General features: G+C 37.4%; 1 protein-coding gene across 3 annotated transcripts; it reads right to left on the minus strand.

The window, feature by feature from the left end:
- Positions 1–1,199: 1,199 nt before the first annotated feature.
- rab3il1 (RAB3A interacting protein (rabin3)-like 1) lies at positions 1,200–12,892 on the minus strand. Of its 3 annotated transcripts, none has more exons than XM_079859605.1 (11): positions 12,558–12,892; positions 10,721–10,913; positions 9,796–9,891; positions 9,249–9,326; positions 8,180–8,392; positions 6,617–6,745; positions 6,430–6,536; positions 5,281–5,304; positions 4,962–5,061; positions 4,795–4,861; positions 1,200–2,536 (listed from the first exon to the last, which is right to left on the minus strand). In XM_079859605.1, the coding sequence occupies exons 1-11, from the start codon at positions 12,749–12,751 to the stop codon at positions 2,451–2,453; spliced, it is 1,287 nt and encodes a 428-aa protein (XP_079715731.1). In that variant the 5' UTR covers positions 12,752–12,892; the 3' UTR covers positions 1,200–2,450. The 3 variants fall into 3 exon arrangements, with proteins under 3 accessions (XP_079715731.1, XP_079715729.1, XP_079715730.1); XM_079859603.1 differs by lacking the exon at positions 12,558–12,892 and adding an exon at positions 11,826–12,024; XM_079859604.1 differs by lacking the exons at positions 5,281–5,304; positions 12,558–12,892 and adding an exon at positions 11,826–12,024.
- Positions 12,893–14,470: the final 1,578 nt, after the last annotated feature.

The following is a 14,470-nucleotide window of genomic DNA, read 5'->3' on the forward strand; positions in this document are numbered from 1 at the left end:
ATGAAATCACACAGTAATTACACAGTAATCCCATGGTCATTGAACCAGGTTTTGGTTCTTTTGGCAGTGTGGGCCGGTGCAAATCCTGCTGGAGAATGAAGTCAGCATCTCCATAAAGCTTGTCTGCTGAAGGAAGCATGAAGTGCTCTGGAAATGTCCTGGTAGACGGCTGTGTTGAGTGGACAGCACAGTGGACCAACACCAGCCGATGACATGGCTCCCCAAACCAACACAGACTGTGGAAACTTCACACTGGACTTCAAGCATCTTGGATTGTGTGCCTCTCCATTCTTCCTCCAGACTCTGGGACCTTGGTTTCCAAATGAGATGCAAAATTTGCTCTCATCAGAAAAGAGGACTTTGGTCCACTGTGCTTTATTAAATCCAGAGTCAACACAGCCGTCCACCAGGACATTTCCAGAGCACTTCATGCTTCCTTCAGCAGACAAGCTTTATGGAGATGCTGACTTCATTTTCCAGCAGGATTTGCACCGGCCCACACTGCCAAAATAACCAAAACCTGCTTCAATGACCATGGGATTACTGTGTAATTACTGTGTGATTTCATGTAATATTCAAATTTTCTGAGATTTTGATTTTGTGGTTTTCATAAGCTGTAAGCCATAATCATCAAAATTATAACAAATAAAGTCTTGAAATATCTCACTTTGCATGTAATGAGTCTATATAATATACAAGTTTCACTTTTTTAACGGAATTACTGAAATAAATCAACTTTTTGATGATATTCTAATTATATGACCAGCACCTATACCTATACCTATATATATATATATATATATATGAAGAGTTCAGATGCAAAAGCCTCTAAGTGCCATCTGAAATTTTCTTCTAGAATGATCATTTTTATCAAGCTTGTATATTTAAATTCAGTAATTTTATTTAAATGGCAATGCAAATTACCTATTTATTGTCATTTAAGTGAAATTACTGAACTTAAATATACAAGCTTGATAAAAATGATCATTCTAGATGAAAATTTCAGATGGCACTTAGAGGCTTTTGCATCTGAACTCTTCATATATTCAATGCCTGTGGAAGTCCATAAATTTATATTCGACCAGCATGATTTTTATACATAAATTATTATGAATAAAGCACAGTTCTTACATGCTATATATCCGTCTTTTGGGCACATTTCTTGGGACAACATTCACAAAACAAATCCGAGTCACACAGATTTATATTCCGAAGACTTTAATAGACTGAAAACACACACGGTCATTTTAACATGACGAGGCAGTTTAACTTACACGCAACGGACCTGAGGGTAGACGCTACATTTAATGTGTCACGAATGAAAACAAGGCTTTGCACATATATTTCCAGTTTTAAAAAACCAAAACAGTACAAGCATCTGAAGACATGTTTCACTCGCATCACGTTAAATATGGCGGCTACGGCCCATAAAAGGCTCTGTAAACACTGTATTTGTGCAGTAAGACAGCGATTGTCAATCAAGCAACGGTTATTCTCTACAGGGAGTGTGATGCATCATGGTACAAGTACCATAACCTGTGTCTAAGATGGTTTAGCTTTCATAACATGCGTGCTGGTAGTGACGTGTGTGTGCAGGAGTGTCTGTAACAGACTGAGACTCACATGGCACATTTTCTTGGCACATTTCTTGGCACTTTAAGGAGGTTGCATAGAAAAGACCTGTGGAGGATTGTCCATTCAAAGCTGTAAACCGTTTGAAATAACTAGTGCACAAAGCATGCTGGGACAGAAAGCGCCTTAGTGTTCTAAGTGCATTGCACATTCAAGATAGTGTTCAAAACTGCAAGGTGCAAGCTCTAGAACAACCTTATGATTCAATCTATCTATCATATAAAACCTTCACATATTTGTCAAACTGTTTTGGAAGAACATACAGGATGTTTGTAACATAGTAATTCCGACAAAACAAACACAGCATAAGATTTCTGCAAATAAAAGCCAATTATTTTGCTATATTTCTAGAATTCTATCAAACTGGTTGAGATTTGACCGATTTTAGTCCGTCACTGTTTGTAAACTGAGGAACACTAGATGAGCTGAAGACATTTAAGGTTTGACTATAAGGGTTCAAGCTAGGAACTTGGGAAATGGCAAATTAAACAGAGACTTTTTACCGGTAAATGGAAAGGAAACTTGACTTCTTGAAATATAAATGTCTTCCAGATGTTAACCTCGGTGTTAAGTGGCACTTTTTAACACGTTTTGTCCTTCCAAAAGCAAAAATTGCACACAACCTGTCAACAGCAGAACTGGAATGCTGTTATTCCATTGGCTCAGGGAAAAGAGGCATTCTGGGAATTCTTCTGTAGTGTTTCCCTGAATACATACATGAATATATATATATATAGCTATAAAACACCTTCATGGGAGTGTGTGTGTGTGAGTGAGTGTTGAGATGTGTTTCTGTTGTGTTTGTGTTTTCTGGTTCTCTAGCTCTCCTCCGTCAGGAAATATCCCAGTTTGGCCACGCTCATCTCTCTCCGCAGACGCATCACTTCCCAAAACATCTGCTGAACTGCAACCAGAGGGAAATTACAGTTTTCTTCTGACATACTTTATTGTAATAAAAATATCCACTATTTTACTATTAGTAGTATTTAATGGTATTTTTAAATACCAACTAAATAATTCAGTAACAAATCACTTAATATATATATATATATGTGTGTATATATGTGTATATATGTAAGTGTATACATATATATATTAGGGCTGTCAAAAGATTAATCGCCATTAATCACATCCAAAATAAAAGTTTGTGTTTACATAATATGTGTGTGTACTGTGTATAATTAAATTTGTATATATAAATACACACATGCATGTATATATTTAAGAAAAATGTTTATATATAAAAAAAATTATATTTATATATAATATAAACTATATAAATATATATACAGTATATGTATGCAAATATTTCTTAAATATATACATGCATGTGTGTGTATTTATATATACAAAATAATTATACATAGTACACACACATATTATGTAAACACAAACTTTTATTTTGGATGCGATTAATCGCGATTAATCGCGATTAATCTTTTGACAGCCCTAATATATATACACTTTATATATACAAAATTGTATGTATAAATAAAATATATATTTTATTATATATATAAAATCTTTAAATTGTGTGTGCATGTGTATATATATATATATAAATTAAATAAAATATGCATTTTATTATATATACTATTTTAATATTATATAAAATGTTTATGTAATAAAATATCTATTTATATAATATATATATATATTTTAATACAATAATTTCTAGTATTTTATATATATATAATGTAATATTAAAATGGTATATATATATATATATATATATATATATATATATATATGTAATACATATTTTATTATAGATTTTAATACGTAAGGAATAATTGACGACAGGCCGTTGAATTATTAGAAAAATAATGCACACCCGAGGTGGTAATGCGGTCACGACGCGAAGCGGAGTGGCCGTTCACCTCGGGTGTGCATTATTTTTCTAATAATTCAACGGCCTGAAGTCAATTATTCCGCTTATACTACAGTTACCACACCTCGAAACATTGTTCAGATTATGTATTTCAAGACGTTTGTAAAGTTTTTGTCATTAAAACGCTCTTGTATGTAGGTCTAATTTCTTACGCATCTAGTCAATGCCTCCGTTGCTAATTCCAAAACGTCATTTTAGAGTTAGTAACGGAGGTTTGAGCCACTGATAGCAGACTAATGCTGGGACACACGACTAGCTGACACATTCTCTGACTGTTTTCATCGCAGCAGATTTTAAACACCGACTTTGAACACAGACTGAACGCGCTGAACACGCGTTTGGTCATGATCAGTCATAAGTATCAAATTACATTCATAACCGGCCTTAAAGTGTGTCCCCGGCTTTATGCAGTTATTAATGCAGTTATTATAGAGAGATGTTGCAAAAATGAGACAGAAAAGCACGTGCGTCGTCAATATTATTATTTATTTATTTATTCAATTCGTTATAATTAATTTGTTCATTCTTTTTTCTATTATTGACAGATGACAGTAGACTAGCCAAATAAATGAAACACAAAGCCCCTTTAACAAGTAGACCTATCAATAATTATTTATTTGTTATATATAAAAATCCGTGCTGCAGGACTATCCATTTATTTAGCCTATATTCAGTTTAATTTTCTATTGATTATAGATAGGACTATATACTTTATTTATTAAAATTAAACTGCATGTTTCCATTGATTGTGAAGCTATTGAAAATTGCAGATCAAGCGCATGGGGCTGCATGTTTTTTCTTGTTATGAATTGTATCCTATTTTCCGTTATTACCGTTAACTACGCGAAGTGATATGGAACTGTAATGCGGTCAAGACCTGCCTGGAACTACTTTAGCCATGCGTTTCCCTGAAAATAATGCACGCCTTAGAACGTTCGTCAACCAATCAGATTCAAGCATTCAACAGCCCTGTAGTATAAATATATATATATAATTAACATATTTCATGTAATATTAAAATATGTAAATAAATAAAAATTGGTATTTCGTATTTACATTTTTATATAATATTAAAATAGTGTGTATATGTATATATATATATATATAAAATACATATAATACATTAATACATATACACTTTGACTACTATTATTTGTCTTAATCCATTTTCTTTTTATAAAATATTTTCTTATTTATATATATATATACACACACATCACAAAATGGCCAAAGTGAATTGTAGGAGACGAGTGTACAGTTGGTGAACTCACCCTCTTGTCGGACGAGGCCCTGCTGGATGTACCTGATGTAAGTGAAGAAGTTACACACCGCTGTGATCTGAGGAGAGAACACTGATGAATGAACCGGATCCTGAAATTAACATCTCATTTAATAAATGCGCTTATGAAGAATGAGAGGGAGTGATATAGACATGTACCCGTGCTCTGCTAGACGGAGATATATAGTAGTAATTCTCTTTATCTCCCAGTTTGATGCGATGTCGGCAGGGGCGGGACATCCCGCTCAACGCACATTTACTGTTCAAGCAAAAGAGAACACTGGACAATGAAGCTGTCAATCAAATTACTGAACACTCTTAACGGCCAATGAGACACAAGCAGGACAGAATGATACAAGGTGTGTTCACGCCAGATTTATATAAAAAAAATTAAGTAATAAACATTCTCCAGACAGAAAGGAACATGTGTTAGTGTAAATCAGGATTTCATGCACATTTGGTTCATGGAATCACTTACGTTTCTATCGGTGTCCGGCAACCACTGTGAAAACAACCCCAAATCAAACAGTGATTAAAGTGCGATTAAAGTGCGATTAAAGCGTGACTTCCCAGGTCAAAGTGCAATTGCTCTGATTGACAGTATGTGTATTTGTCGCCCCCAGGCAGGATTTAAAGAGGATCCCACATGCTACATGTCAAACCCAAGGATTTTAACTTTGGTCAGGATTAGCATTAGCCAGTCTGAAAGAGAGAGCTGTTGGTGTGCCTGATATGAAAGTAAGTGTTTGTGCACTCATTCAAGCATGCAGTATTGGGGAATTTAGGCCATTATTTCCAACCATACTTCTCTGTGGTACATACTTAGCATGCATTCTTGTCACAAACCTCAGTAGCTACTCGAAACAGCTGTGCCATTAAACCAGATGTTTTATTTTTCAGGTAGCATGTTAGAAAGTTTAGCTAAATTTAAATAATTTGCTTAGCAGTTTACAGTGCCTCATATGACAATGCTAAAAATGCAAAATGCACTTGCATTGTTTTATAAATTGCATTCTGACCTTTTTTTCTTAAAGTTAAGTTTTTTTTAAACTTTCTTTAATGTTGCAGTTTGAGCATGAAAAAGCTCTGCAAAGATACAAAGTACAAAGTCCCTCCAGCGGGAGTTATATCAGTTCTTCTCTATATCAGTGTCAGTGTTTCTGAACTTCCTGAAACGCCTCTATTGTAGTCTTGAGTTTCTTCCAGGAATGAACATAATATTCCACATTATAATAATTCATACGCAGAATAAAGGGGCGGGGCCTGGTTGAGTTAGTTAGGAGTGTGTTGAAACTGGAGGTTATGGTAAGGGACGGCACATTTACCAAACACTGACCAATCACAACACACTGCTCCAGCCGACCAATCAGAGCACATTGTGCTTTTCAGAAGGAGGGGCTTCATAGAGACAGGAACTAAACTAAGCGTTACTGACAGACTGGGAAAAGAGGAGCTGCAACAATGGAGAATATAAGAAATAAAATGTGTTTCTTGAACACTCAAGCAAATTTCAGCAAAATGCATGCAAGATTCTACATTTGATTTCTGAAATTAGCCAAAAGTGTGAAACAAGGTGACGGATCTGTTTTGTTTATAAAGAGTTACCATGAGTCCATCCATGACTTACTTGGGTCCTCCACATTCGATGTCTTTGACCGTGGACAGCGACGACATCGCTACAGGCTCGATGGTGAGAGAGTTGTTCTCCACCGCGCACTGGACAGACTGAGACAACTGGAGGAAAGCCATGAGAGAAGGTCTGAGAGGACGGAAAACACAGAGAAAGATAACAGAGCTGATGTTTACTGGCGTACCTCAGAACATGTGAATGAAAGGCAGGGTCCGATATCTTCCCTGAACACCCTGCTGATGAACGCTGAGGAACGGTCCAGACCGGGCTTCTCCTTCCACGAGAGGAACTCCGCAAACAACACTGAGTCCATCTACATCACAGAAGCTTTAGTTCATGCTTTTTAACCACTCAGTGAATTCATGCTCTTCTTCATCAATGTGTTGATTGCTTTTTTGCTACTTTGTTTTGTTTCTCTGCTGAAAAAAGCTGGTTTGCTGGTCTAGGATATTTTAGTATAGTGGTCAGACTTTACAATAAGGTCCCATTAATATGGAAGCTTGTTTCCGCCACTGAATAATAAATAAATAATAATAAGTGCGACTTTTTTTCTCACAATTGCAATATATGAAGTCAGAATTGTGACTTTTTTTTCTCCGAATTTTTCTCGCAATTCTGAGAAATAAAGTCGCAATTGCGAGATATAAAGTCGCAATTCTGAGAAATAAAGTCAGAATTGTGAGATGTAAACTCACAATTGCGAGAAAAAAAGTCAGAATTGTGAGAAAAAAAGTCAGAATTCTGACTTTATAACACGCAATTGCATCTTATTTCACGCAATTCTGACTTTATATCTCGCAATTCTGAGAAATAAAGTCAGAATTACGAGATGTAAACTCGCAATTGTGAGATAAAAAGTCGCAATTATCTTTTAAAATGTTTTATTCTGTGGTGGAAACAAGCTTCCATACATTAATTCTAAATGTATGAACTAATAATAACTAAAAATGAGCCATACATTTATTACAGTACTGTATTATCTGTGTATTATCAGAACATAAAAACACAGCTGTTCATTGTTAGCTCTTGTCAGCTCAGGTCCATTAAATATTATTAACAGGTAAAACTTTTGATTTTTTAATAATGTATTAGTAAATGTTGAAATTGACATTGATTAATAAATGCTTTAGAGGTATGTCAACGAATGGAATCTTATTGTAAAGTCTGACTATTATTTATATACTACTAAAATATTTATTCATATTTTGAATTGGATTTTATTTTCATATTTTAATTTGAGTTTAAGTTCTAGTAATTGAGTTATGTGTTTTTGTCTTTTTTTTTTGTTGCCATTTTTTAATCTAATATTTACATTTGATTTCATCTTTATTTCAATAACGAAAAGGATTTTTAATAGTTTGTTTATGGGAGTTTTGGGTATTTGACAGCTGTCCAGGACCAGCTAAACCAGCAAACCACTTTTTGTGCTGGATTAAAAAGCTTTTTTTTTTTTTTTTTTTCACCAGGGAAAGAAAGAAAAATAAGTTCTAAAGTTCTAATTTGTAACCCTTTGTACCCTGTTGCCATAGAGAGAGTTCACACACAGGTCACACTGACCAGCTGACCAGGAATCAGACACACAGTATCAGACAGAGGAGAACAGGAACTGCACAGATCAGAGAAATGCAGGCGGGGGGGAAGAGAGGAAGAACAGCAGGAAATCAGTGAAGGAACAGTAAAACAGTGATCAAGCCTTCATCATGCAGGTACAGGCTCTGTAAGCCAGTGATCTTGGTGTTGTTTGTACCTCTCTGTCCTCCCGGTTTGTCGCTGCATTGGTCGGCAGCGGCTCCGTCTGCAGCTGGAGGGCTCCGCTGTCGCTCTTGTTGCGCGTGTGGCCCCGGGGCCGGCTGGAGCCCGGAGACAGCAGCTGAGGGTGGAGCTGGCGGTTCGGGGAGGAGGGCGTAGAGGTCAACACCAGGGTTTTCAGAGCAGAGACCTCCGCCTGCAGGACGTCAATCTGAGACCACAGAAAGAGTGAGACAGAAAGAGTGAGACAGATAGAGAGACAGATAGAGTGAGACAGAGACAGACAGATAGAGTGAGACAGATAGAGTGAGACAGACAGATAAAGTGAGACAGATAGAGTAAGACAGACAGATAAATTGAGACAGATAGAGAGACAGACAGACAGAGTGAGACAGATAGATAAAGTGAGACAGATAGAGTGAGACAGACAGATAAAGTGAGACAGATAAAGTGAGACAGACAGAGTGAGACAGATAGAGAGACAGAGTGAGACAGATAGAGACAGACAGATAGAGTGAGACAGAGACAGACAGATAAAGTGAGACAGATAGAGAGAGACAGACAGATAGAGTGAGACAGACAGATAAAGTGAGACAGATAGAGTGAGACAGACAGATAAAGTGAGACAGATAGAGAGACAGACAGATAGAGTGAGACAGACAGAGTGAGACAGACAGAGTGAGACAGATAGAGTGAGACAGATAGAGTGAGACAGACATATAGAGTGAGACAGACAGATAAAGTGAGACAGATAGAGACAGACAGATAGAGTGAGACAGATAGAGTGAGACAGATAGAGTGAGACAGATAGAGTGAGACAGACATATAGAGTGAGACAGATAGAGTGAGACAGAAAGAGTGAGTAGAGAGTGAGACAAAGAGTGAGACAGACAGAGTGAGACAGATAGAGAGAGACAGATAGAGAGAAACAGACAGATAGAGAGACAGACAGATAGAGTGAGAAAAACAGCTAGAGTGAGACAGACAGCTAGAGAGAGACAGACGGAGTGAGACAGGTAGATAAAGAGAGACAGACAGATAGAGAGAGAGAGAGAGAGAGACAGCACCTTGCCCTGCGCCTCCTTCAGCTGTTTCTCCGCCGCCGCCTGCTTCACGTTGGCCTCTCGCACCATCTTATGAGCCTCCTAGAGACCAGAGATCAACACACAGGTCTGAGACATGAAATACTCCTGGCAAGAGGACATGTCCCTAGTCTAACATGCTCAACTATTTTAAATAGCATTTTACAAATGTTTTTATGACTATGCTTGCAGCGGGGTTTTTTTGTTATTATTTAATATTAATTGTGAGACTACATAATATATTTTTAAATGAAGAATTCATTAATTATAATATGTTTTATTCAGAGCTTGACAGCAGTGGTGTGCAACACAGTCACTCCTACTAGCCACTTTGGCGGGTTGAATTTTATATTTAATAAATATATATTTTTAATTGTAGTTGTTTTTTAAAGGCATCGGAAATAATAAACTAAGTGCAATATATTGTTGTCAATTAGTACATGGCACACATATTAGTCTCACTATTGAACTCTACATCTCCACACAATAGTCAATCTACTGTCAGTGATGATGTCACATTAGTCCCGCCCACCTCAAACAGACTGGCAGTCAGTTCCTCCAATTCCAGCTCGAGCTGATTCCTGACATGAGACAGTCTGACACACTCCTCGTCTTTCAGCTTCAGCTCCTGAAAACACAGACAGCGGTCAATAAAACAGAACTGAATTGAGTAAGAGAACATTTTAATGGTTCGTTCATATTTTAAAGCAGTCCATATTCATGTACATTAATGTCTATATCGTCTTGGAAAATATTAAATAACTAACGGGCACCAGCATCATTGGATGGAATAATAAAACAATGAAAAAGTTGAATAAAATTAAAAATATATATTTAAAAATAACTATAATATGACTAGACGCATCTCCTGTTGACACTGCTGCTATTTTGTTTGACGGACATGACATCACAACAGTCAAATGAGAGAAGGTGTAGGCTAGCTTACAAAAAAAACAAGTTTCCAACTTGCAATTATGGTTTGACAAAGACATGAGCAGTTATTACACTTCGGAAACACATAATTTGTAACTTGAAACCATGTGTTGGAGCTTTAAAGTTTCAAAACACTGATCTGAAGAGCCTACAATGAAAACATCAATACCCTTTTTCTTAGCTAAATGGAAAGTCCCCCCAAAACATTACTTTTAATAATTTAGAATAGAATAGAACGGAATCTGAGAGGACAGATATGCTTTCAGAGTAGATCGGAATAGAATAGAACGGAATAGAACGGAATAGAATGGAATGGAATGGAATATAACGGAATAGAATGGAATGGAATAGAATGGAATGGAATAGAACGGAATAGAATGGAATAGAATAGAATGGAATAGAATAGAATGGAATAGAATGGAATATAACGGAATAGAATAGAATGAAATACATCGGAATAGAATAGAATCGAACGGAATAGAATGGAATATACTGGAATAGAATATAATGGAACAGAGTGGCACCTTTTGTGCAGCATCCAGCTGGTCTCTGAGGAATTCTGTTCCCTTCTCCTTGATCTCCAGAGAGGAACTCCGCAGACGGGACATGTTGTAGGCCTCTTGTCTGTGTGCTCCTGCCTCCTCTGGGGGCATCTTCTTCCTCTGCCCCCCATCACCCCCCAATCCGGGGCTCGGCTCCGGCTCCAGGTCGACCAATCTGCAGGAAGCATACGTCTTTTTTATTATTTTATAGTCACGATTATTTGGTCCAAAACAGTGTGAATGTAGCCTATATGAAAACTCAAGTGGAAAGAGATTTTTTTTAAACTCTTTAAACTTTTTTTCAAACTTCCCACCCTGTATGAGTTTCTTTCTTTTGTTGAGCACAAAAGAAGATATTTTGAAGAATGTTGGTGACCAAACAGTTGATGGACCCCATTGACTTCCATAGTAATATTTTTTCATACTATGCAAGTCATCAACTGTTTGGTTACCCATATTCTTCAAAATATCTTCTTTTGTCTTCAGCAGATATACAGGTTTGGAACAACTTAAAGACAAGTTAATGATGACAGAATATACATTTGTGGGTGAACTGTCCCTTTAAGTTGGTTCTTGTAAAGATTAAACTTTAAGAACACACTTTCCCCTTCGTATCGTTCAGCCCTAAGAGGATCACACTCTCATATATCACAAGGATATCACAAGTCTTCAGAGAAAAACTATGATTATAGGATAGTGACACTCAAATAGATCCCACTGTGATCCCTATTCCTAACTGTCCTCCAATAAAATCCCAACAAGGATCGTATACGCAAATGAATCCAGTCATGAAAATATAACGCCACACCCGTCCTTATATAGTACGATAGAGCTGCCTGTGGGTGAATTAATAGACGCTCGTGTGTGATAATGATCAGAATCAGCCCTGTTTATGTAAGTCATCGCTCCGCGGCTGTCGCGGCATTTCCCGTGTTCGCTCCCCGCCCTTCCCCTCACCTCGCCCGGCTACAGCACTCACCGCGACCCGCTGACGAGACGACAACACAAACAATGAAACAATCTTAACAAAGTTGCAGTGTTGCAAAATTGCAGCTCCGCTTCCTGAAATAAAGAGTAACAAAAGTACCAGTAGATCCCGCTGAGGTTTCCCGAACACGACTGAGCTCTACAGCAGAAATCTGATCCAGATAAACACTCCGGAATCCGGATCCGAGAGAGGAATCTGTGTTTAGATTTGTTTTGTTTTGGGTAGGACAGTCCGGTAGACTTTCCTCTGAGATTGAGCAGGAAAAATGTCCCGCTGTCAATCACGGGTCACATGACTCAGTGGAGGCATCCAGGAATCACGTGATGTGCCCCAAACAATTGGTTCTATTCTATTCTATTCTTCTATTCTATTCTGTATGTAATGTGCTCATGTTCTGTTGTCTCTGTTCTGTTCTGTTTTGTATGTTAAGTTATGTTTTCATTAATGTTATATTGTTTGTTCAGTTCTGGCATGTTTGTTCTGTTGTTATGTGTACTATGTTATTTAGTATTATATTGTTTGTACAGTTCTGGTGTGTAATGTTTGTTTCATTCTGTTATGTTATGTTTTATGTTATGTTACTGTTGTTATGTTACTTAAATGTTCTTAATTCTGATTGACTTTCACACATTGATATTGTGTGTATAGTTCAGTGCATTCATCAGAATTAGAGATCACATCCTCTTTATTCATTCGCTAAATGGGTGGAAGATTTTGCTCTGTCACCATTTTTAACAGTTTTTACACAACATTAGACTGGTTGTTGTTAAAGCTATCAAAACAAAGAAAGTATTACTATGGTATTTTTGTTTAGGTGAAGTCTGGACGTACCTCCCGACCGGACATCTCTCTTCCTCCGCTGTGTGCCGATCCGTAAGATCACCATTCCTGAAGAACGTAGGCGATGAGTACACTGCTATCCCAGAATTCCCTGCCACCAGCAGCTCGTACCCTGGGACAGACCGGGATCGTGCAGGAGGAGAGGAGGAGAGCTGCACACGGTGGATTCCTTCAAAAGTGTCCATCACGGAAAGTATATTCACACACACACTTGCCCTGAGAGTGTTCGCTTCAGTTGTGTTTCTCACAGCCAGCCTGTTAAAGACAGAGAGATTACATGCAAGTTCAGAGATGAAGACATTGTAGTTTTTTACTGTTAAAGTTTCCATTCAGTTTATCAAAGTGTAACTAAAGCGTTGCACCATAACCTAATGTCTGCCACAATGTAGCCAGTTAAATATCTACCGAACACGCTCTCGAAGACACTAAACGGAAAGTATTTAACCAAAGAAACGGACAAATAGTCAATCTACAACATTTATCCTTATTATTCAAGTCTAAAATAATAAATACAGCATTGGTCAAAAGTGATGTCTGGAGGGTATTTTTGTTTTTAAATACCCTACAAGCTCAATTAAACCATCAAAATATGAGGGAAAAATATATATTTTTAAAATAATTTAATAAAAAAACGATATAATTATATAAACATGATACCACAGTGCTTTGATATATACTGATTACCATGATATACAATGATATTTTCAAGTTAATTATAAGAATACCATGGTATTAGCTTGATAATAAATTATAGGTTTAGGTATTTAAATATGTATATATAAACATCATTACATTAAATGAAGAAGTAATAATTAATATTCTTTATCCTGCGGTCAGAAACATTTATAGTTGCTTTTAAAAGTGCAAGTGTCATTTTTAATGGTGCCATATTATCAGATGCATTCAAAGCCTCAATTGTCCTCCATGTCAAACACAAGCACAGACCAGATGAATCAGGCTTACCCCAGTGATCATGTGTGTCTCGTCATGCTCCTTCAGCCTCTCCATTCTCGTCAAATACGCCCTCAGATGCTGTTCTCGTGTGTGGAGGATCTGAACGGCTGTTTCAACCCTGAACGATCGTGGCTCTTGTGGTCAGGCAGGGGTTAATGAAACACACCGGGGCATTTCCTCCACTAGAGGGCCCTACATAGAGCCCGCAACACCCCGCTGAGGGCCTCATCATCACAAAGTGTTTAATGGAGCCTGAACTCCTCATGGATCAGTTAGGACTGGTTGATTATTGACATCATATTTTCATTACATAACTGCAATTAATGCATGCCTCTATTAATCGAGTTGAATATGTATGAGTGTTTGTGCTTGTGTTTTGAAAGATTTGCTGAGATTAACAAACCCCCCAGTTTTCCACAATGCCTCTTTGTTAGTGGAAAACAGATTAGCGGGTCAAGTGACCGGAGGTGTGGGCGTCTCATGCTCTCCTCCACTCCATCCTTCCTTCTTAACGGTTCCGGTGCCGACCGTCAGCTCACACAACATCACACGCTGTGAGGAGAGTGGCTTATTTCTTCTAGAGAGTGTTTGAGGCCTACAGACGAGGAATAGTAAGCAGTTGCATTTGCAGTTTTGTGTTTCTCTTTTAACGCTAGTTTTGCTTCATTTTACCCATGCATGCTTCTGAATATAATTGACTTGTTGCAGTTTAGGTGTTGCTGCATGCTAACTAACATCAAACTAGCATGTGATCTCTGTGTGTGTGTGCACTGTGATTCAGTGCTGAGCGTGCATGTGTTTCCCAGTGTCGCTGTCCATCCTTCTCTCTAATAACTGAAAGGTGAAAGGTCAGTTTGAGCAGTAGAGGCTGTGAGGCTCGTCAGATGCGCGCGTGAGGGTGAATAAATTATGACAGAATTAAAAATAATGGGTGAACTTTCCCTTTAAAC

The sequence above is a fragment of the Squalius cephalus genome (genome assembly GCF_949319135.1).
Source record: "Squalius cephalus genome assembly, chromosome: 23".
NCBI classification, from domain to species: Eukaryota; Metazoa; Chordata; class Actinopteri; order Cypriniformes; family Leuciscidae; genus Squalius; species Squalius cephalus.

Coding starts and splice junctions, on each gene's coding strand:
- rab3il1 (XM_079859605.1), bottom strand. CDS start 12,751: ATGGACACTTTTGAAGGAATCCACCGTGTGCAGCTCTCCTCCTCTCCT. Junction 6,746..8,179: donor CAAACCGGGAGGACAGAGAG/GTACAAACAACA, acceptor TCTGTGATGTAG/ATGGACTCAGTGTTGTTTGC. Junction 5,062..5,280: donor TGCCGGACACCGATAGAAAC/GTAAGTGATTCC, acceptor TTGCTTGAACAG/TAAATGTGCGTTGAGCGGGA.